The 22585-nt window shown below is 55.8% G+C and overlaps 1 protein-coding gene across 11 annotated transcripts in view; it reads left to right on the top strand.

Moving 5' to 3' along the window:
• Positions 1-22585, top strand: part of HSPG2 (heparan sulfate proteoglycan 2) — a 101863-nt gene that overhangs the window by 23507 nt on the left and 55771 nt on the right. For 8 of the 11 annotated variants that reach the window (XM_067723160.1, XM_067723145.1, XM_067723152.1 and 5 more), the window contains exons 2-10: positions 11699-11834; positions 13057-13101; positions 18897-19006; positions 19108-19166; positions 19471-19631; positions 20787-20837; positions 21266-21394; positions 21591-21845; positions 21923-22042. In XM_067723160.1, coding sequence (XP_067579261.1) covers positions 11699-11834; positions 13057-13101; positions 18897-19006; positions 19108-19166; positions 19471-19631; positions 20787-20837; positions 21266-21394; positions 21591-21845; positions 21923-22042 — 1066 coding nt within the window. The remainder of the gene's footprint in view (positions 1-11698; positions 11835-13056; positions 13102-18896; positions 19007-19107; positions 19167-19470; positions 19632-20786; positions 20838-21265; positions 21395-21590; positions 21846-21922; positions 22043-22585) is intronic. The other 3 variants (XM_067723188.1, XM_067723179.1, XM_067723170.1) reach the window with 1 other exon arrangement.

The following is a 22585-nucleotide window of genomic DNA, read 5'->3' as shown; positions in this document are numbered from 1 at the left end:
TCACTCCAGTCCAGGCCTGTCTGCTGTAATACAGTTTTGCTTATGCATCTTTAGTTGGTTTTCTCTTGCTGTTACGTGTATATCTTTGTTAGCTGCTTTGAGTCTTTCTGGAACAGGGTAGTGGGGGAGGTGTAAACAGGTAAATGACAATGATGAAGATGGTAACCCTTCGCTGGTCAGTTTCCTGAAGTCTGTTCCGTATGGCTTGGTCCTCACTTTGTAATTCCCTCCCCGAGCCCCGCTCTCTCTGCTGGTGGGAGTCACAGCCTAGGATTTGAGAATTCTAACATTTCAGGGTTTCAGAGTCATAAAATGGCAAAGCCAGAAGAAACCTTTGGGGTCGTCTAAGCTGAAAACTTTTAAACTTCTTATTAAGCAGTGCAACCCTTGTTTACATCAAAGTAATGGCATTTTGGTTAAATACTATTATATTTTGATGAGTAGCAGCAAACACCTATAGAGCCTCCGCCGCGTGGTAGCGTTTTACAACAACCCTACGAGGCAGACACTGTTACTATAAATTATCACGCCCATTTTACAGCTGAGGAGCCGGAGGCCCAGAGAGGGGAAGGGACTTGCCCAAGACATTGGGGTGAGCTGGAAGCCCATTCTCCATCCCTCATGGCCCGCCTGCTGCCTGGAGGACCACCAACCCCTCCCACCTCCCCTCGCCCCCAGCAATCCCCGTCCCCATCTCTGCACTCAGCAGCTGAGCCATCACTCCGCTCCCTTTGTCTTTGGGCGTGGATACCCTGGGACCTTCTCCTTGATCCTAGGGCACTGGGAGTGACCAGGTGCTGGGCTACCCTCCTTGTCCTCTCTGAGGGACTCATCTTCTGAGAGGGCAGCTGATGGCCAGGGAGGGAAGGAGCAGCTCCTGTCTGGGTTTTCTCACCCCAGGAGAGAGCATATCCTCCTGCCACCAGCTAGCTGTCACCTGGCCCACTTTTCCTTTGTCAGCACTTCTCATGTGGCCTTGGGGCTTTTCTGTCTTCAAAACCTCTGTGGTGGTGGCTCATAGCTTACGTCTAAAGCCTTCCTTTGGGAGAGCCAGTGGGCATCTAGCTGAGGGAAAGGTGAATGTTTGGGTAGGTGTTCCCAAAGTATGTTCTGTGGAACCCTAGTCCCATGAGGTCTGCATGAAGAAAGGGTTCCAAATCAAGCACATTTGGGAAACACTAAATAGTTGTCCCCATTCCCTCATCATGGTATTTGGGACATTTAGGACTTAGGGAACCAGCTCAGCTTTGTGCAGCCAGCCTTCCCCAGAAGTGTTTGTCTGCATGACCTTCCCTCATACCTATTCCTGTCCAGAGTTACTGTGCCCTGGAATGGACATTAGTCATGAGGAAAGGGGACGGGGGGGGGGGTGCTTCAAAAGGAAGGGGCCCTTCCTCTTATTTCCAGCTCTGTTGCCCACAGGCCTATCTTCAACCATGGGCTCGGCCCTGCCTGCCCCTCCTCCCCCTCCAGGAAGCAGATGAGGAAAGCCCCGGGGGCAGGGGGAGCTGGCCCTTCAGGCTGCAGCTGTTGGGCTGCCATTCCAGCCTGTTTTTTCCTGTTGCCGATGCCCACGGGAGCAAGCAGGAATGGAGTCACCGAGGCCTGGCTGTCTGGCTGCCTTGCGCAAGGCCCTGGAGCCAGAGCTGTGGGCCTGCTTGCCTCTGAGATCCCCGCCCGTTCCCTGGGATGCTGGTCTGGGCAGCGGGCAGGTCTCTCCTCAGTGACCGTGGACAGCTTCTTGTGCCCCCAGAGATGGGCCTCCTGGCTGCAAAGCTCCAGGTGTCAGAGATGGCAGGAGGAGGGCTCAGGTAGAACAGAGTTCCCTGTTTGGAACCAGGGGTCTGGCTTCAGCGTCTCTGTGGCCATGGGCAAGTCACCTTTCTAAGACTGTCTCTTGATTTGTAAACCCCATTCATTCATTAATTTAACAAATATTATTGAGCATCTCCTGTGTGCCAGACACTTGTAGGGGCTGGGGATTCAGCAGTGAACAAAATGGACAAAGTCCCTGGCTTCACGGAGCTGATGATAAACATGTAAAATGCAGGGTGGAATTTAAGTGGTGAGGTCGTCTGAGGCAAAGTAAGGGAAGCGACAGAGAGCCAACTCTAATGGATTCTGGACCTGGGATATAGTCGGGGTGGGTCTCGCTAAAGGTGACATTTGAGCAAAAACCAGAGGAAGAGGAATGTGTACACCTGGGGGCGGTGTCCCAGGCAGGGGACACAGCAAGTGCAAAGGCCCTGAGGTGGGCGGGGGCTTGGTGTGTTTGAGAACTGTTGAGACAAATGTGGCAGGGAGTAGGGAGGGCACAGTAGGAGAGGAAGTGCAGAGGTCTGTATAAGTATATACACGTGTGTGTAGGTAGATCACACGGGACCTGGTTGGCCATAATAAGGGCTTTTTTCCTAATTCTCTGGTGAGTCGAGAGCAGTTGGAAAGGCCTAACCTAGTCTGTTCAGGCTCGTTGTTAGTGGTGTCTCGTTTCATTGAAAATGTGTGGAACACTCCCCGCATCCTCCCGTAGGACTGGCACTGTGCTAGGGACTTCATTCATGAAATCTGTGGGTCGTGACCCCAGAAGGCATGGGCACACCCGACCAGGTTGCTGTGGCCTCGAAGGCCCACAGGCACACCAGTGTTCCATGGCCAGAGAATCTGAGGACCGAACCGGGCTGTGGGCAGGAGGCAGGCACGTGAACACCACAGGCGCCGTTGGCACCAACAGTACTTGGTGGATAACGTTCAACCCCTGGGGACCTTCTTGCTGGGCGGCCCAGCCCGGAAGCTGCCACTCGGCCACTCCCACCACAGTGGCCCCACCTGGCACATGGGTGGGGCAGAGACATTTCCCAGTAGCTTCCTGCTTCCTCCCTGTAAGCGGCAGGCAGCGCACTCAGCACCAGGGGAGACCCATACTTGGGGTGTAAGAGCAGGAAGAGAGTGTGGGGACTCCGGGGACACTGGGAGAATTGAGCTCTGTGACCAGCACCATGACAACAGCACAAAAAGGGGCACTGCTCTTTAGTGGAAAAGCCCATTCAGGGCTGGTTTCCTTTGATCCTCTGCCACCTGGCACACCATGTCCCACTACACCAAACTTCCTCCCGTCCCTCAGCCCACCTTCCTTCTGCCTGGTGCATACTCTGTCTCCCTTCTCCATCCTGCTTAGGCAAAATCATCTTCAAACCCAGCTGAATTGTCATTTCCTCTGGGAAACCCTCCCCAACCTCCGCCCAGCCTCGCTAAGTGGGGCGGACCCTCCTCTGGGCTCTCCCAGCCTCTGTCCTTCCTCTGCAGAGTTCTCTGCACACTGTGTTGTCATCACTCGGTTTCGTGGTCTGTCTCCACTAGGCACACGGAGCTCCGTGACCATCTACTTCCTCATTTTATCCTCAGGGCCAACACCTATTAGATGCCCAAAAAGTAGAGGTCAGAGTGACTGGAATTGAACCTTATGGGGTAGGTCTGATTGATAACCCTTTTTTAACAGATGAGGAAGCTGAGCCCACCCAGCTAGAAAGAGGCCGAGGTGGCCTAGGTTCGGGGCTGTGCACCCTCTCTGCCCCACCGGTCGCATCTCTCTGAGACGCAGGGATAAATTGCTCTTGCTTGGCCATGGCTGTAGCAGACCCATTCGGGCGCCCGCCCCAGCTACATTAGAGCGGCCTTCAAGGCAGAGCCCGGGTCAGGTCTACTTGCGAAAGAGCCAGACAAATTCAGGGTCTTTGGCCGCACTTCCCAAAGCAGCTCACCCCTCATTCTGCTTGTCTCTCTCAGCAGCCCCAGGAAGGAAGCAAACAAAGCAGGGTTCTTTGCTTTGGGAAATGTGGCCAAGACCATCTTTATCACCAAGAGAACTGAGACCTGGCAGGATTGTAATGCAAGGGCAAGGTGTCCAGGATGGATTTCAGGGAGTGTGTGACTCAGTCCCCTGCTTCTCTTGGGATGAGGTGTTATGGCCTCGATTTTACCAATGGGGAAATGAAGCCCGGAGATAATTCTGGTATATGCTAGCTGTGTGATCTTGGGCAAGTCCTTACTTTCTGTTTCTGAACTTTGCTTTCTTTTGTCAAATGGGCTCATTCCTACCTCAGGGTTGTTGGGCAAGTTCATTTGTTCATTCATTCATTCTTTCACCATGCCACCTAATCAACAGATTTTTAAAAAATATTTGTTTATTTATTTATTTACTTTGGTCGCTCCGGGTTTTAGTGGCCGCACGCGGGATGCTTTAGTTGCAGCATGCGGACTTCTTAGTTGCAGCATGCATGCGGGATCTAGTTCTCCAACCAGGGATCGAACCTGGGCCCCCTGCATTGGGAGCATGGAGTCTTACCCACTGGACCACTAGGGAAGTCCCTCAATCGGCAGATATTAATTGAGCACCTACTATGTGTTGTCTGTTCTGAAGATGCAGCAGTGATCAAAACATAAAAATCACTGTCCTGTCCTCCTGGTGCTCTGGCTCACATTGACTGAGATGGCTGCAGTTTGCTAAAAGGGAAGGGTGTCGAGGAGCTTGTCCAGGGTCACATGGTGAGTTTGGGGCAGAGCTGGGATGAGAAGCCCCAGGCCCCAGCTTCCCACTCCCTTGGGCAGGGTTGAAGACCCTGACTGGGCCTCAGCGCTCCCTCGGGATGCTGGCTGGAATGCTGCCTTTCCAAGTTCCAGGCCATGGTACAGAGGGCAGGGGTCAGAAGGAGGGGCCTGCTGGCAGCTGTGCCTCTGAGCTAGCACAGGGGCCCCACTTTCAAACTGGATTTCTGTTGCCTTAGCTGTGTGTACTTGGGCAGGTGACTTGCCTTCTCTGAGCCTCTTTCCTTATCTGAAAAGTGGGGGAGCCGCCAGTGTCTGCCTTGTGAGGTTGCGGGTTTGCGTGAGATAAGCCTCGTATAGACCTTATCTCAGCGTCTGCACGTGGTGAGCACTTGGTGAGCCTCGGCCGTTCTCCTTATTCGGGGGATCTGTGTCCTTCCCGGCCACCTGGCTGGCGAAGATCCTGCCGCCTTGGGAGCCCAAGTGTGGGAAGCTGGCAGGGCTCCCGAGTGGCACGGGCAGTGCAGGCATCCAGAGGAGGCTGCGGCCGCCTCCTTTCCGGCCCGGCGCCCCTCTCAGCCTGCCAGGGGATTAAAGGCCTTTTGGCCTTTGTGTTGGGCCCTCCCGCCCCTGGCAGTTTGCACAACAAAGTGCTGCTCCGACAGATTCCTTCCCCTTTGCCGTCTGCTGCCCGTGGACAAGGTACCCAGCAGCCTGGGGGTGGGGCATGGCACCTTGACCCCGTATCTGGGGCCTGGGTTGTAGCAGAGTGTGGGGAGCACTTGTGGAGTTATCTGGGAGCCTGCGTCACAGCAGAGTGGGAGGAGGAACTTGTCTGAGTTTGGGTCCCTCCCTGGAGATTCGGGGGCCTCAGGTCACGCTTTTGCTGGTCCCTCCGCCTTGGGTGGGGGAGGGGGCAGAGTCTGTGCTGGCAGAAGGCAGGTGGGCAGGCAGCGGCTCGTTTGTCCCCCACGCGCACGCTGTCTCTGGATTTTGATGGAGTGAGCTCACTCCAGGCAGCTGCAGCCACCCTGGGGACTGCGGTACTCAGGCCTTCCTGCCCAGCTGCGGGGTGGTGGAGGGCTCAGCCCCAGGCCTGGACCATGGGGAGGTGGGGGGAGGGCATGGGCTGGCTGCCCAAGACATGGGAAGAATGTCTCTGGAGAAGCCCGAAGTCCTCCAGTCCTCCCAGAATCAACCTCAGAGCAGGCAGACAATTTGAGCCTTGAAACCACGCTTCACCCCCAGCCAGGGCCCCACCCAGCCAGCCCGCCCAGGGCCTGGGCAGCAGAGCCAGACCCCTCCCTTCATCCCAGACCGGAAGGTGACCCTAGGCCCGAGCCCAAATCCCAAGGCTCCGTGCATCACTTCATCACCTCTCAGCCCTTCACCCCTACCCTGTACCCCTGCCCGGTACTAACTCTAATGCTTATGGAGCACTAACTGTATACAAGGTACCAGGCTGATGACTTACGTGCTTACTCCCATTTACACAGATGACCCTCTCCGAGCCTGCAACATGGAAATAACAGTTATAAGTTCACAATCCCTTAATTGAGACCCTTGGAGTCAGCCGTGTTTTGGAATTCAGAAGTTTCCAAACTTGAGAAAGGTGACATAGAGCATATGCCAGCTGTGATGTGACATCCTCGGTAGAGTCTGGGGCAACACCCCATAATCAAACTCATTAATATTGCTGCAGCAAAATGTATGACTGTTGACCCTAAGTGGAGTGGGTAAGCTATTAATAGCTTCATGTCAGTTTAGGTCAGGACTTGACACCAAATGAGCTTGCTATAAACTTACTAAAAACAAAGCAAAAAAACCCCTCTTGGTTTTCGGAGCTCCTTGGATTTCCCTTATTGCAGATGAGGGATAGTGGCCCTGTAGTGCCAGCCCTCCCGGGTTGCTGTGAGGATTAGTTGAGTATGTTGAGGACAGGGCCTGGCACGGGGAAAGCCCTCCGCGGACAGTGACCATTTTTATGGTCGTCTCTTCACTTGCCGCTGTGTCTCTTCCTACAGCTTTGATTTTAGCAGCGCCGGAAACTCTTGTCTATACACGTAACCTCCACAAGACTCACAATCCTCACTTAAAAACTCCTTTTTACCTTTTTTTTTTTTTTCTGTTTTTGCGGTACGCGGGCCTCTCACTGTTGTGGCCTCTCCCGTTGCGGAGCACAGGCTCCGGACGCTCAGGCTCAGCGGCCATGGCTCACGGACCCAGCCGCTCCGCGGCATCTGGGATCTTCCCGGACCGGAGCATGAACCCATGTCCCCTGCATCGGCAGACGGGCTCTCAACCACTGCGCCACCAGGGAAGCCCCTAAAAACTCCTTTTGAAAACCCCACACCCCATATCCACTATCTGTATCTGTACCTACCCCTGTACCCCAAAACCTCTGCCTTCTATACCCCTCGCTCATGGCTTGACCTTTCACCCCCACACTCTTCCCAGACATCCTTGGCTCCTTCTGCATCCTCACCCAGGCCAGGAGAGGAAGGCGTGGCCGATGTCCCCGGTCCCCAAGGAGCCTTTGCAGGACTTGGACCTGGAGCTCCATGTGCGACCTCATCCTCACTGGAGGGCCTGGATCCAACCCAACCTCTGAGAATGGGTGCCTCCCAGAAGTCCCCCGTCTGTTTGATATCCTGCCTGTCTGGTCCCCCCACTGCCTCACCCTGCCTGTGTTCAGGGAGCGCCTGGCCATTGTGTGTATGGGGGCACTCTGCCCACACCTCCACCGCACGCAATTGTTCCTAGCAGTCTAGAACAGTCCTTGGCCTGTGTGAGTCAGCTGCCCCCTCCTTTCCTTCACCAGGAACCTGCAGGGTCTGGAAAATCCCCTTCTCTGTTTGACTCCTTCCTCTCTGACCCAGGCCTGCCCTCTGGACCCTTCCTGTCTGGCCCCGCCATCCGGCTCCAACGCCTGCCTGAAGCACTGGGTTCCTCTGGAAGGAAGCAGGGCTCCCTCACAGCCGGAGACAGGCTGCAGCGCAGGAAACCTGGGTTCTATTTGTGCCTTTGACCTTGGAGCTACTGACGGCCCTCCTTGGGACCTTAAACACCCACTGTATGGGTCCAGGACGTTGCCAGCTCAGGCATCCTATGAGCCATCCTGGGAGCTGGTCCGGTTGGGGATGGAGACTGGTCAGCCCTGGGCCTCCTGGCCCTGCCCACTGCTTGGGCCTTATGGCCAGCCCAGAGGCCCAGCTCCAGCCCCATGTCCTTTCCTGGGGAGCAGGGGCTTGGGGTAGGGAGCTCAGAGGTCCTGGGACAGTCCTGACTCTGCCAGCCAGTGGGGGCCATCCGCACCAGCTCATCCATCTCAGGGGGTCATTGTCAGGGTCAGATGACACTGAGGCTGCGGAAATGCCCGCTAAACTGGGAATTGCAGTTGAGAGGCTACGTGGGGGCGACTCTCAGTGCCCTCAGTTGGTTCGTCTCTTCCACAGCCTTCGTTACAGAGGTGGTGTGGCACAGTGGTAAGGACTTAGCTGTTGGGGCCAGACCACCAGGGTTCAAATCCCAGCTCTACCCTGTGCTAGCTCTTCAAGCAGGTTCCTGACTCTGCTCCATTTCCCCGTCTTTACAGTGGGGTTACCTAACACCTGACCTGGGTTAACACCTACAAAATCCTTAAAGGAGTGCCTGCTGCATAGTAAGTGCTCAATAAATGTTAGTCCAAGTAGACCCTGGACTTTCCAGCTCTGAATCCAAATTCCCTTCTATGGTCAAGTCCTAAGACGTTTTTGTGCTAAGCAAAAGTCCTAAGCTCTTCTGTGCTCTTTCTGGAAGCTTCTTTCCAGCCTGGCTTCATCTCCCTTCCTAGATGTAAAATACAGCTGTTAAAACCTTTTGATCTTCAGTTTTCCACAAGTGAAGTCTCTGCTCTTGCTGGCTTGTGCCTTGCTGCAGGCCCTTATCTGACCCCAAAGCCTCAGGTCCTGGGGTGGGGACTGCGAGCAAGGGCAGGCTGGCATGCACAGAGACCATTTCCTGGGGTCCCTGGGGTGGAGGGGCTTCGGTCCAGGACCCGCCATGCTCTGGATTCTCTCCTCTCACTGCAGATGTGTGTTCCTAGCATTTTTTCCAAGTTGAATCTTTGCTATTTCCTGTCCATTCCCAAGCCCCGGTGGCCTCTCCCTCCCTGGGAGAAGCTCTAGACCTTGCTTACCACCAGGATTTTCCTTTCCAGACAGCAGTCTGGTGTCTAGGGGGTGCCAGGAATCTCTGTGCACCATGCATGCCCTCCACAGCCTTGCTTCCATGGGGAGGGAGAGGGGGTGGCAATGACACAAAGAGAGCCCTCCCCAAGTGGGGAGGGTCCTGCCCCTCTAACCTCCTCTGCCCAGTGTCAGTGCCCCTGCACCAGCCCTAGCCTCACTCCCCTTAGGTCAATCAGGGCCTTCTCAGGACCACCCCCGCCCCCAACCCAGTGGGAACATTGCCCTCTACCCCTACCCAGGGGAGGAAGGAGAAACCCTGGTAGGGGGCTAGTCTTGTGGTTCGTAACCCGTGAGTGTCAGAATCCCCTGAGCATGCACGACTTTAACCCTCCCAGCTGGGGTGGGGAGAGTCTGACTCAGCGGCTCTGAGAAGGAGCCCAGGAATCTACTTCGCACCAGCTCCTTGAGGTTCTAAGGCTTATTCCTGGATGCAGACCTCATGGGCATGGCCCAGAGGTCTACTGGCCGCCCAGGGCTGGAATGGGCACTTGTCCAGAGGGAGAGGGAGGGGAGAGAAGGAACAGGAGGGACTTCCCTGGTGGTCCAGTAGTTGAGACTCTGCGATTCCAATGCAGGGGACGCGGGTTCAATTCCTGGTCGAGGAACTAAGATTCCACATGCCGCGCGGTGTGGCCAAAAAATAATGAAATAAAATACATGCGAATTCAAAAATATATATATTAAAAAAAAAAAAGGAACAGGAGGAGGGATATGCCCGTGGATTGTGCGGGGAAGGGCTTTAGGGGATAAGACATGGGCAGTGCAGACATTACGCAAGGCTTGGTCGCACTGCAAACACAAAGATGACCAATTGGCACCCAGCCCCTCCCCCCAGGGAGCTCCCAGCCTGGGAGGGAGATGCATATAGACTGCTTGAGGGTGGGTGGTACCTTCAGAACAAGTCATGTTCAGGAAGCAGCTAGAATTAATAGGTGATGACACTTTTGTCCATTCGTTTATTCAAGCATTTATTGAACATGGAGTGCTGAGAAGGTAGAGATGAGCTCATCACAGGCCATGCCTTCAAGGTGCTGTCATTCCAGTGGAGGTACAGGTCATTACAGTGTGAGCCCTGGAGGGCCCAGAACCCAGCCTAGGGGCAGAGGTGGCTGGAAAGGCCAAGGAGTCATGACAAAGCCTCCCAGAGGAGATTTTCTTTTGAGTCATATTTATTGAGGTGTAAATTACATACAATAAAACATACCCACTTTAAGTGTACAATTCAATAATGAGAATGAGTTGTATATAACCAGGGGACCGTTACTCCAAAAGGTTTCCTGTGACCCTTCCCGGACAGCCGCACCCGACCCCTGGTCCCAGGCAACTACAGATCTTTCTGTCATTATAGATTAGACTTTTCCCCCGTGGGTTTCATATAAGTGAAATCATATGCTATGGAGTCTTCTGTGTCTGGCTTCTTTCACTCAGCATAATGTGTTTGAGATTCCTCCATGTTTCCAGGCCTATATGGAATTTGTTCCATTTTGTTACTGAGTAGTTAGAGGAGGTGATGTTTAGGTGAGTTTCGGAGGATGAACTGGAGTTAGCCCGGTAAACAAAAGGAGGAAGGGCATTCCAAAAGAGGCACCAGCTGAGAAAAGGCCAGAGGCTCCAAGACATGCGCTGTGTGAAGTTGGGGAAGCAGGGAGGGAGAAGGATTGGCTGTTTCTCTGTTTTTCTTGTTCTCTTTGGCCCTCTCTGCTGCTGCCACCACCTTGTCTAGCCAGTGAGGGCCGGGTTTGGTTTTCACAAGTGAGACTATTTCCTTCTGGTCAGGCTGGGCTCCCCAGATAGGGCTGAGGCCAGGGCAGGCCTGAGACACTCGCGCCAGGCCATCTGGGGCTGGGTGTGTGAATCCATGCACTCTTGTGCTTGGGGGCTCTGGGGTTCCCCTGGGGGCTCTGCTGGGTTTGTTTTCCTCTAAGTTATTTTGTAAAACTCCTTTGGAAACACCTCAATCTTGTCTAAGTGGAAAGAGGCCTTCGTTGTCCGCACCCATCCCCAAGAAAGGCAGGGGTCATGGCTGCGGGGGCCCTTCTGCGCCGGCCTGCAAGGTGCGGGGTCCGAGCCGCCCCTCTGTGGAACGGGAGCCCGAGGTGGAGCTTGTGCTGGGCTCAGCTGCAGCCCGAGGTCGCATGAGTTGACACCACGCCTGACCTGCCCCGTTCAGCCCAGCAGCTGGGCTCCACCCCCGCTTCTGGGTGTGCAGATGATCCTGTCAGTGTGCCCACAAGTGCCAGAGCTGATCTCCAGCGTGGCTGGAATGTGTTCCCTGTGGCCTGGAGGTTTGGAGGCCACACCAAGGCAGAAAGAGGTGGCCAAGACGGCTGGGGCGGGGGCGCAGGGGGCTGCTGTCGGCGGCAGCAGCTTCAGTTGACCTCCCCTCCATTTCTGCTTCTGTCCCCCATCCATGCTGCCCCTGGCCACCCTGTCACCTGCCCACATCCCCCCTCTTTGCTGGCCCCGGTCACGCTTTACCTGCCTGTGTGTCCCTGTCCACTAACTCATGTCCTGGATATCACTTGCCTTCTCCAAAGGAAGAAGAGTCGTCACTTACCAAAGGGATTTTAAGTTTGTTGTCGGGACTTCCCTGGCGGTCCAGTGGTTAGGACTCCGCGCTTCCACTGCAGGGGGCACGGGTTCAATCCCTGGTCGGAGAACTAAGATCCCACAAGACGTGCAGTGTGGCCCAAAACAAACTTATAAGTTTATCTGAGGATTCATGCAGGGGCTAATGAGATTTGGGGAAACTGAGTCAAAAACAATGGTACAGCCCCAGCCTCACTGTCTTCGCCAAACCGTGTCTGATTTAACTGCCGGAGGGCCTTGGGGTGGGACTCTGACCCCCCCCTTGAAGTGAGAAGAGGGGTCCTGGGCTTGGCAGGAGTTGGAGAGTTTGACACAATTGCTCGTGTGGTGTCCCACAGGTAACCTGCGGGCTGAGGGCATATGATGGCTTGTCCCTGCCCGAGGATGCAGAGACAGTCACAGTGGGCCGTGCTGGCTGGAGCTATTCAGACCTTTCTGATGATGAGGACTTCCTGGCTGATGAGGCCTCCGGAGGTGAGCAGAGGGTTCTGGTGGCTGGGAGTGGAAGGGGTAAGGACGGAATTGGGGTTCTTCCCACCGGTCCTTAAAGAGGCTCCAGGATGCTTGCCCAAGGTGGCACCTCAGGAGATGGACTAAGAAAGATATGGAAGCAACCTAAGTGTCCATCAGCAGATGACTGGATAAAGATGTGGTATATACATATACAATGAGGTACTACTCAGCCCTAAAAAAGAATGAAATGTTGCCATTTGCAGCAACATGGATGGACTTGGAGGGCATTATGCTAAGTGAAATAAGTCAGACAGAGAAAGACAAAATACCGTATGATATCACTTATATGTGGAATCGAAAAAATACAACAAACTAATGAATATAACAGAAAAGAAGCAGATTCACAGATGTAGAGAACAAACTAGTGGGTTACCAGTGGGTACAGGGGAGGGGAGAAGGGCAATATAGCGGTAGAGGAGTAAAAGGTACAAACTATTAGGTGTAAAATAAGCTACAAGGATATGTTGTACATCATGAGGAACATAGCCAGTATTTTATAATAACTATAAGTGGAGTATAACCTTCAAAAATCGTGAATCACGGGAATTCCCTGGCAGTCCAGTGATTAGGACTTGGTGCTTTCACTGCCGGGGGCCTGGGTTCGATCCCTGGTCAGGGAACTAAGATCCCACAAGCCACGTGGCACAGCCAAAAACAAAAAAAAATTGAGAATCGCTATATTGTATGCCTGTAACCTGTATAATGTTGTACAGCAACTATACTTCAATTTTTTTTTAGTTCAGAAAAAAAAGAGGTGGGTTAAAAGCTGCGTGCATCCTGAGCCCTGGTCCCAGTGACCGCAGGATCCTCCACTTAAAACTGTGTGACCCGGGACTGGTGGCTGCTTCTCCTTACAGCCCAGATTGAGCAGGACCTAAGGGGAGGGTGGTGGGCAGTGCACAGTGGAGGATGATTACGGCCCCCTACTCCACTTCCTCCCATTCTCACCTAGAGGCCAGTCTGACCTGGCGCCACCCACCCCATCCCTCCTGGTCCACACCCTCTCTGATGGAGGCTTCCAAGCTGGTTACAGGCCGGCCCTCCCTAAGTGTGGAGAGGAGGCAACAGCTGTGTTTTCAAGACCTTCCCCACCGTGTGCCAGGTGCCCAGAACAGTGCCTGACACCCAGTAGGTGCTCAACAAAGATTAATTGTTGCTGAATAAGTCTCTCTTTTACTTGTAGATGGTGTGGGCAGCGGGGACCTGGGCAGCGGGGACTTCCAGATGGGTAAGTATCTGGGGGCATCGCACAGGCCCCCATCCTGCCCCCGGGGAAGCCCCAGAGTAGGTCTTTCCAGCCACAGAGGCGGCATCTCCTGGACTGAGGGCCTTGAGGGCTCCTTGTGCCTGCCATGGGGATGGTCTCATCCCCGCTGAGTGACAGTTGTGTGCCTTGGTTGGCCAGTCCCTGCAAGGTTGGGTATGGACAGGTTCTGTGCCTGCCTGTGCTGGGAAATGCCCAGTTCTGATAGGGACTGAAAGTCAGCCACTCAGCATTCAAAGCCAGATTCTCACCTCCCTGGGCGGCTCAGCTTGGAGTCCTTCCCCAGAGCCCTCCTTGGGGGTGAATGCTGCAGAGTGGGGGACCCCAGGCAGGGGTGGGCAGAGAGAGGGGACTCTGTGGCACAGGCATTCGGGTAAGCCAAGAGCTGGACCTGGGAGGGAACCTGCCTTAGGTCGGGTCACCTGCTGGGAAGCCGAAGTTCCTGGGTTGGGGAAAGAGGGTTGGGCTTCCTGGAGGGAAAGGAATCAGGCCTCCGTCAGCTGCCCACTCTGCCAGCACTCCAAGTGCACAGCCAGAGCAGGAGCTGGCCCAGCGCTGGGACCGGGGCTTCACAGTCTCTGTTTCCTCCCACCCTGGGATTCTGGCGAGAGAAGGAACTACTCGGGACAAAGCCATGCGGTTCCTGCTGCCTTCTCTGGGAGCCAGTGCCTGGGCACAACGTGATCAGGGCCAAGGATGGAGCTCAGCTCAGAGTCACCACTGGGCGGCCCCGCTGCATCCCTGTGCTGCCCACCCCAGCAGGCCTGGGGCGAGTCTGGCCTGGGTCCCTCCAGGGACGGGGTTGCCTCCCTACGGCTGGAGTATCAGAAGCATCCCAATGCCAGAGGGTGGCATCCTAACCGGGCCAGTATGGATAGGAGGGTTGACCCCTGGGTGGCACAGTCCTGACTGTGACCTCCCAGCACCTGGGACGCAGACAGTGCCTGAAGCTTTTCCATGTGTAGGTCTCTGCAGGGCTGCAGATGCCTGGGAGCTGGGTGGGGCCTGTGTGCCGGTGTCAGGTGGGCCCCATGCACACAATGCTCACCCCAGAGTGGCCTCTGCTGATGCGTCTCTGGGAGCTGCCTCTTGCCAAGCCAAGTCTGCCTGCTGCGGCCCTGGGCCAGTCCACCCTGTCCCTTCAGAAATATCTAGAGCCCCTCCCAGGGGGCTGCTCACAGCAGCTCCACCTGCTTTGAGTGGTCCTTGCTAGCCCACCTCGTCCCATGAGAAGCAGCTATGAGGGCGAGAGAAGCCAGAGGTGGGGGAAGGATGGGGATGGGGGGCAGCAGCTGGGGAGGGCCCAAGGGCAGGGCAGGAGCCTTTCCTTGTAGGTGGGGCTGATCTGTGGGAAGATGTGGGGCCTTAGGCCCTCCAGACCCAAACGCTGGCACCAGCCCCGCTGCCCCTGGGGCAGGTCCAGGCAGCTGGGTTGCATCTCAGCCCAGGGGGCATCAGATAAGTCTCCCTGATTCCCAGGGTCAGGGTGCCTGCTTCAGCCTTGCCCAAGGGCAGGTCCCTCCTAACTCTGGTGAGCAAGGGCCGTCCTGACCATGATGGGGCCGTGCCTGGCCACCCCTTGACTGACCCAACCCCCGACCCTGGAATGTCTGAGACGGCTCCTCCCTCACCCCTTCCCTCGGGCAGGGTTGCGGCTCCCCTTGGCTCTGTCCCAGCCCTGACTGCCACCCCCAGGCCAGGACCCCTCCTGGACAGCTCCTGGCTCTGCCTCCCCACCTTGGGAACCCTGCCCACCTCCCCTCACCCAATCTTTCCACCTTCTGACTGTCTCTTTGTCTGTCCTGCTGACAAACTGTCTACATGTCTCCCCTGTTCCCTCCCTCCCCTGCCTTGGGCCATCTCTTTCCTACTCTGTGTGTCTCTGTCTCACGCTGCCTCTCTCCCTCCACCTCTTGGACTTGCATGTCTGCTTCCATGTCCCTCTGTCTTTCCCTCTTTTCAATCTGCCTTTGTCTCGTCTTTTCTCTCTCTCATTCTCCCCACCACTTTCTCTCTGTGTCTCTGCCTGTATCTATCTCTCTGTGTCTCTGTCTCCTTCTCTCTGTGTGCTTCATCTCTTTCTGTTTTCTGTCTCCATCAGTCTCTGTGTCTCTCTGTCATTTCCCCCCTCTGTCTCTCCCTTTGGTCTCGCCACCTCCCTGCTGTCTCTGCCCCTCCTCACCTCCCTCTCTGCAGGCCCTGGGCCCCACCCCGGGCCACCCTCCCGTGGCTGGTGTGATGGTCTTGGAGCCCTAGGAGGAGTCGCCTTTCCCTCTCTCCCTCCCCCTCCTCTCTCCCAGCTCTTCCTCTCACTCCTTTGTCTTCTTTTCCTCCCCAGCCTGCACTTGGTCACACTTGAAGGTCAGAGGCACCTCTCTGCAGGGTCTGGGGCCAGGCCTGCCTCTGTCCCCACCCAGCTGGCCTCACCTTCTCCCCTGCCCCTGCCCAGGAGGCAGCCAGGCCCCAGCCGGGCACACAATCTAAGCACAGTGGGCCGGACCCCTGGTGTAGGCAGGATGGGTGCGGCAACCCCTCGGGGAAAAGGCTAGGGCCTCGGGCCTCGCTGATCCTGGGGACCCAGAGGGACTGGGCTGGGGTTCGGGGGCCCAGGTGTGTGGGGGACGAGTTCTGTTGAGCAGGGACTGGGTATCGAGCGCAGGTGGGGTAGTTGGCTCCGGGGCTGGGGGTGGTCAGGTGTGCGTCCCCCACCCCACTCAGGGTGCCGGGCAGCTCTGGGCCTCCCGTCCCTCCAGCCATTGGCTCCAACTGAGCTGTCCAGATGGGGTCAGATGAGGGCCAACGTGGAGCTGGTCAGCCAGGCAGGCGCCCAGAGAGCACTCCCACCCCAGTCTGCATCATTCCCACCAGCACCCTCAGCTCTGGGGGCTGGTTCCTGAAACTCACCTTCTGCCCCAGCCCTCGGATACCTGCCACAGGGAGGCCGCTCAGGGTGGAAAAGGGGGTGTGCTCATCCTGACCTGCCCCTGATCTGGGAGAAGGCAGGGGGTGGGGTCAGGTTGGAGGGTCCGTGCCCTTCCCAGGCCCTAGTAGAAAGGGGCTTTGTGGAGCCTCAGCCCCTTCCCCCAGCAGCGGGCACATTCCTGGGCAGAGGCCTGGCCTCCTCGCCCGCGTTGGGCCGCAGGGCTGAGGCCAGGGGCCAGGGTGGGGGACTTTCAATGGGCCTCTGTGCCAGCTCACAAGAGGCCTCTGTGGCCAAGCTCGCGGCCCTCACGCTCCAGCCCACGGGGCCCCGCCCGCCCGGCACCCAGGAGCCCAGCCCAGCATGGTCCCCGTGATTCAGCGCAGGCAGCGCTGCCCTCACAAGCACCTTCTCTTGGTGCCGGAGTTCCCTCCGGCTGCTTGCTAGGCTGCCGTCCTGATGTGCCCAGGACTTGCTCCGTGAGCCGCAGAGGGGGAGGGTCCAGGCGCAGAGGGCGTGTGCACCTGTGGACCTGCCGGACAGAGTAAAGGGGAAAGAGGACAGGCCCAGCCAGTGCCACTCCCTGCTCTGCTGCCCACACGCTGATTGTCACTTCTCAGAGCCCACTTCTGCCTCAGGCACAGCTGCTGTCCCCTCTGCCTGGAGTGCGCTTCTCTCAGGGGCCTCCCAGTACCTTACTCTCTGCCTTCAAGCATCCCCTTTGCGGAGAGGCCTTCCTGGCTGCCCTGGGGAAGTAGCGAGCTACCCCCACGCCAGCACGCCCGCTCCCCCAGCCCTTGTTTTTTTCTCCCTCATAGTCCATATATTTCTTGCCCATTTGTTCTATTTCCTTTCTCCTCCCCCTAGAAAGTGATCTTTATGAAGTTCGCTGCTATATCCCTTGCCCCTAGAACACTGCCAAGCATATGAAAGACCTTCAGTATAGATTCAATAAAGCAATGAATGAATGCCTCTCTCAGATGGGAAGAAATAAAACCAAATCCATTCCTTCAGTTTGTCTTAAAGACCAGAGATAGGGGCTTCCCAGGTGGTGCAGTGGTTGAGAGTCCGCCTGCCGATGCAGGGGATACCGGTTCGTGCCCCGGTCCGGGAGGATCCCACATGCCGCGGAGCGGCTGGGCCCGTGAGCCATGGCCGCTGAGCCTGCGCGTCCAGAGCCTGTGCTCCGCAACGGGAGAGGGCACAACAGTGAGAGGCCCGCGTACCAAAAAAAAAAAAAAAGAAAAGACCAGAGATAATACAGCTAATGCATGCAGCCCCTAGTGTGAGCCAGGTACTGCCATAAGCATTTTACATTCATTATCTTATTTCATCCTCCCAACAGCCCTCTGGGGTGGGCACTACTATCGGCCCTGTTTTATAGATGAGGAAACTGAGGCACAGGGAGATTAAGTAACTTGCTTAAGGTCACAGGGCAATTTTAAGTTATTTTAATTGTAAGTGGAAATTTTGCTCCAGAGGCTGAGCTTTTAACCACTAAGCTATACTGCCTCTCATATAGTAATAGCTCATATTATATTGCCCCTACTATGTGCCAGGCTCTGATCTAAGCACTGTGTGTGCGTGTGTGTGTGTGTGTATGTGTACATATATATGATTCATTTGCAACTCATATTTATAACTTCTATTATGAACTCTTCTATTATGAACATTATGAGATTTAATGTGCGTAAAGTGTTTATAGTAGGTGCTTAATAAACAATAGTTGTAAGTGTATGCTCACCCCAGTCTGCTATGAATTTATTCAGCAATCACTTATTAGGCATCTCCTCTGTGCCAGGCTCTATGCAAGCACTGGGGTACAGGGTGAATGAGATCCGAGGTTTCCCCCCCATCAAGTTTATAGTCTAGCAGTAGAGAGAAAGATGACAGCAGCTCCTGATTCCCTAGCACTTGCTCTATGCCAGGCGCTGCATCTTCGTGCACAGGGAGATGGCCTTGTAAGCATGATATCGTTTATTCCCCACAGCAACCAGTGTGGTAAATGTAATTAATATGCACATTTGACCAAAAGGGAAACAAGTTCAGAGAGGTAAGGTCCATGCCTGATGTGTGGCTGACCTCAGAACCCACGATCTTTATGACGATGCTCTGGCAGGATCTGTGCCACGTGGGGTAGCAGGTGCTCTGATGGGAGAAGACAAGGGGCTGGGGGACCCCCAGAGGAGAGGCCTCTACCCAGCCAGGGTTGGGAAAGGAGGGCAGCTCAGGCAGTATTCTTGGAGGAGGTGATGACTGAGCTGAGAGCCCTGAGGGCGATGACTGGCATGAATGGGGGGGGGTGGGGAAGCATGTCATGGTCACTCTCGAGTAATTTCTGTGCCAAAAAAAAAGGGGGACTTCCCTGGCGATACAGTGGTTAGGACTCAGTGCTTTCACCGCGGGGGGCCCGAGTTTGATCCCTGGTCGGGGAACTAAGATCCCACAAGCGGTGCGGCGTGGCCAAAAAAAAAATTCTGTGCCAGGTCCTCCTCCTCTGGAAGCCACCCCTTCTTACCCAGCCTTCCTCTGAGCCAGTGGAGGTCTTCTCTTCTGCACTATCACTTGGTATCTGGATCGGGCCATTTTCCCTGTTAGTTGAAGCCATTCACTCAAGGGTGAGGCCTCGGCTTTGATCCCTGGGCGGCCTGCCAGGGTCACTGCAGCACGTGCTCCTACAGGTAGTGCTGGGCACAGCTGTGGGCACACAGGTGTCAGCCTCAGCGAGAGGCCTCTGGGGACCATCCCCCCGGTTCCACCCACTGGCGCAGCTGCCTGAGGCCACTACCTGCCGGGCTGGGCCCCTCATAGTGACCCCCGCCCCCACTCCTTCCTGCAGTTTATTTCCGAGCCCTGGTAAATTTCACTCGCTCCATCGACTACAGCCCTCAGCTGGAGGATGCAGGCTCCGAGGAGTTCCGAGAGGTGTCCGAGGCTGTGGTAGACACGGTGAGGTGAAGGGGCTTTGGGGAGCTCCCCGAGTAGGGCAGGGCGGGACTGAAGGTGGGGTGAAGGGATCTGGAGGCTGATGGTGCTGTGTCCCTCTCCAGCTGGAGTCAGAGTACTTGAAGATTCCCGGAGACCAGGTTGTCAGTGTGGTGTTCATCAAGTGAGAAGGGTCCCCTGGGGTGGGGGGTGGGGGCTGGTGAGGGACTGACAAAGATGGGGAGGGGCCGGGCGCCAGGAGGGGAGGCAAGAGAGGCCTAATGGGCTGAACCTCTATTGGTAGAAATTCGGGAATCGGTAGGGGTACAATTTGGACTTTAAGTTGCCTTGCATGGGGTACAGGCTATCCAGAAGCAGGGGGAGAGTCAAGAGATCAGGTCTGAGCGTCAGGCAGGGGGCCAAGGGAGGAGCTGAGACCCCAGGCGTCTTCCTCACCCTGCTGCCCTGCCCCCCACACCCGTCCCTAGGGAGCTGGACGGCTGGGTCTTTGTGGAGCTGGATGTGGGCTCCGAAGGGAATGCAGACGGGGCTCAGATTCAGGAGGTGCTCCACACTGTCATCTCCAGTGGCTCCATCGCCTCCTACATCACCTCTCCCCAGGGATTCCAGTTCCGACGCCTGGGCACAGGTGAGCCCGCCCTGGAACTGAGGGTCACCTCCTCCAGTTTCTCAGACTCATGTGGGCCCCCTTTCAGTGTCACTACCGTGGGCTCTCCTAGCTTGGCCTTGCACACCACTAGGGACAGGGAGCTCACTACCTTATGAGTCTGCCCCATCCATCTTTATGCAGTCTTGGCTTGGGTTGAGCAACCTGTGTTTCCTCTAACATGTACTCAGTAGACCCAACTTCCACTCTCTATTAACCTCTCTATGTCGACAATAGGTAATAATAATTCCTTTCTTCATACAGTGCTTTCAGGTCCAAAAACACTTTTGTGTTTAATAATAACCAACAATTCTTCACTGACCGTTCAGTCTTCATAAGAACTCCTATGAAGCAGATATTATTTCTCCTGTTTTAGAGATGAGGGCACTGAGGCCCAGCGAGGAAAAATGATTTATCCAAATCCACATACACAGATAGTGCAAAAGCCAGAATGTAAACCAAACCCTGTGTCTCTGCTGGTCTTGCCAGAACCTGTGATAAGACGAGCTGAGAAACGCAGCTCAGAAAGAACAGGAAACTGGCCCCAGGCCACACAGCTGTTAGATGCGCAGGCCCGGCCTTCGTACCCTCAGTCAGCCCAGCTTTCTCTTTTTCTTTTCTTTTTTCTTTTATTTCTTTTATACAGCAGGTTCTTATTAGTTATTCATTTTATACAGGCCCAGCTTTCTTTCCACTGCACCCTCTGTCTCCTGTTTCAACTCCCTGAGTGTTTTCTTCTCCAGGCCAAGCAGTCCCAGTTCATTCCTCACAAGCTACAGTTCCCATCCCATCCCAGTCTCCATCTCAGTCCTCCCTCTGGGAAATGTCACCATCCCGGACTAAGCGGAACCCAGAACTGAACAAACTTCATCCCTACCATAGTGTCGCCCAATGAGAAAAAAAGGGTGAAATCATTTGTTCTGCACGTAAAACCTCAGTCAATGTGCCCGAAGATCAAGCTTGTTCTTGGGCATCCCCAGGCCCAGGTCTGAAGATTGCCGAGGCTCCAGTCCTCTTATCCCCACTTTCCAATGAGTCCTCCTGGCTAGGGATGCTAGGATGGGCTTGGTTCAGCCCTGCAGCCCATAGCCCCCAGGTCCCAGGTGGGCCGGCTGCTGATCACACCTTCCTTTCCAGCACAGACACCCCCGCCCCCCCTGGCCGCTGTGGTGGCCGCAGTGACACCAGGTGAGAGTGTAAGCCAGACCCAGGCTGAGCCGGGTAACTAGACAAGCTAATGGATGGAGGGGAAGGAAGGATGAGGGCAAGATGGCTGGGCGCAGCCCACAGGCCGCCCCTCCTCCCCTTCCTCTGCATCCTCTCTAGGCCTGGTTGTGCCCCGCACGTGTGTGCTGTGGTCATTGCATGGTGTGGTGTGTTAACTGTGTGTGGGGTTTGTGTAAGGGATGGGTGAGGCCACTGCCACATAGCCCACATCCCACATGTGCTGTGGATGTGTTCACCACGTGCTCTGTGCCCTCGCTGAGTCTGCCAGAAACCACGTGGCCTGACACGGAGCCCCAAAGCCCCCTCCCAGCTCTGCAGCGCCTGTGTCACCCGTGACATTTTCTGCCAACCTCCTGCCTGCCTCTCTGACTGTCCCACACCCCCCGCAGTGCCCCAGTTCCCAAGGGTCTGCACCGAGGCGGAGTTTGCCTGCCACCGCTACAATGAGTGTGTGGCCCTGGAGTATCGCTGTGACCGGAGGCCTGACTGCAGGGACATGTCTGATGAACTCGATTGTGGTGAGGGGCGGTCTGGGGACACGGTGGCCTCCAAGTCAGTCCGGGGCTGCGAGGGTTTGCTGCAGGCAAAGGGGTCTGTGGGAGGTGGGCAGGGACACAGGAGGGGTGATAACAGGGTCAGGGCCTGGGGAGTGGCAGGGGGCGAGGAGTGAGGAGCCACCCCTTCATGCCAACGCTAAGCGGGCTCTGTCCACAGAGGAGCCGGTCCCCAAGCTCAGCTCGCAGCCACCACCTCTGGCGGAGGCACCACCTGTACCGTCCCAGCCGGAGGCAACCATCCCATGGCAGCTCCCAGCCACCCCTGCTCCCCAGGTTGTGTTCCCCAGTCCAGGCAGGCCCGTGCCTTGTGGGCCCCACGAGGCCACATGCCGCAGTGGGCACTGCATCCCCAAAGACTACGTGTGTGATGGGCAGGAGGACTGCAGGGACGGCAGTGACGAGCTGGACTGCGGTGAGGGCCGGGCAGGGGCGTGGGTGGGGATGCAGGGGGTGGGGAAATGGCCACTGAACCTTGCCTGGTCCCCCCAGGCCCCACCCCACCCTGTGAACCCAACGAGTTCCCCTGTGGAAACGGGCACTGTGCCCTCAAGCTGTGGCGCTGTGATGGCGACTTTGACTGTGAGGACCGCACCGATGAAGCCGACTGCCGTGAGTGTCCCGGTGTCCTTCCGGCGTCTCCGGCCCATTGGCGTAGCTCCCTGAGCCCCAACCCTTCGAGGGCAGGTCTGTGTGCTGTCCCTGGCTGAGTGGTAGAGGCCCTGGGGACAAACTTTAAGGTTTATCTCTCTTTGACTCTGAGCTGGCCTTTGTAGCAAGCGGTAGACTACCCGTGGTTAACGTCTCTTTATTTATTTTGTTACCATTCATCTTCTCTTTGTCATATATGCTTGTGTGGGGGTCAGACGAGTAGGCTTGATACACGAGCGTCCCTTGATGAAGGGGTGGGGTCCTTGATGTATGTGTGAGTCAAAGCCTTCCTCTTACGGGTCTAGAGTTTTTTCATCTAGAGCTGGTTCTGAGTTATTTGTTCCTCCATCTGCCCAGCTTTTTATCCATGTGACCATTCAACTGTCCACTATCTGTCCGTCTGTCTGTCCAGCATCTTTCCTCTCTTGCATCCATTTATCCACCCACCCACTCATCCAACTATCCATCCATCCATTATTTATCTGCAAAGTTCTTCATCAGTCT

This window comes from Pseudorca crassidens, chromosome 2 (genome assembly GCF_039906515.1).
Source record: "Pseudorca crassidens isolate mPseCra1 chromosome 2, mPseCra1.hap1, whole genome shotgun sequence".
Classification (NCBI taxonomy): Eukaryota; Metazoa; Chordata; class Mammalia; order Artiodactyla; family Delphinidae; genus Pseudorca; species Pseudorca crassidens.
The sequence above is the reverse complement of the archived record's forward strand: the minus strand, read 5'-3'. Positions and strand labels throughout refer to the sequence as shown.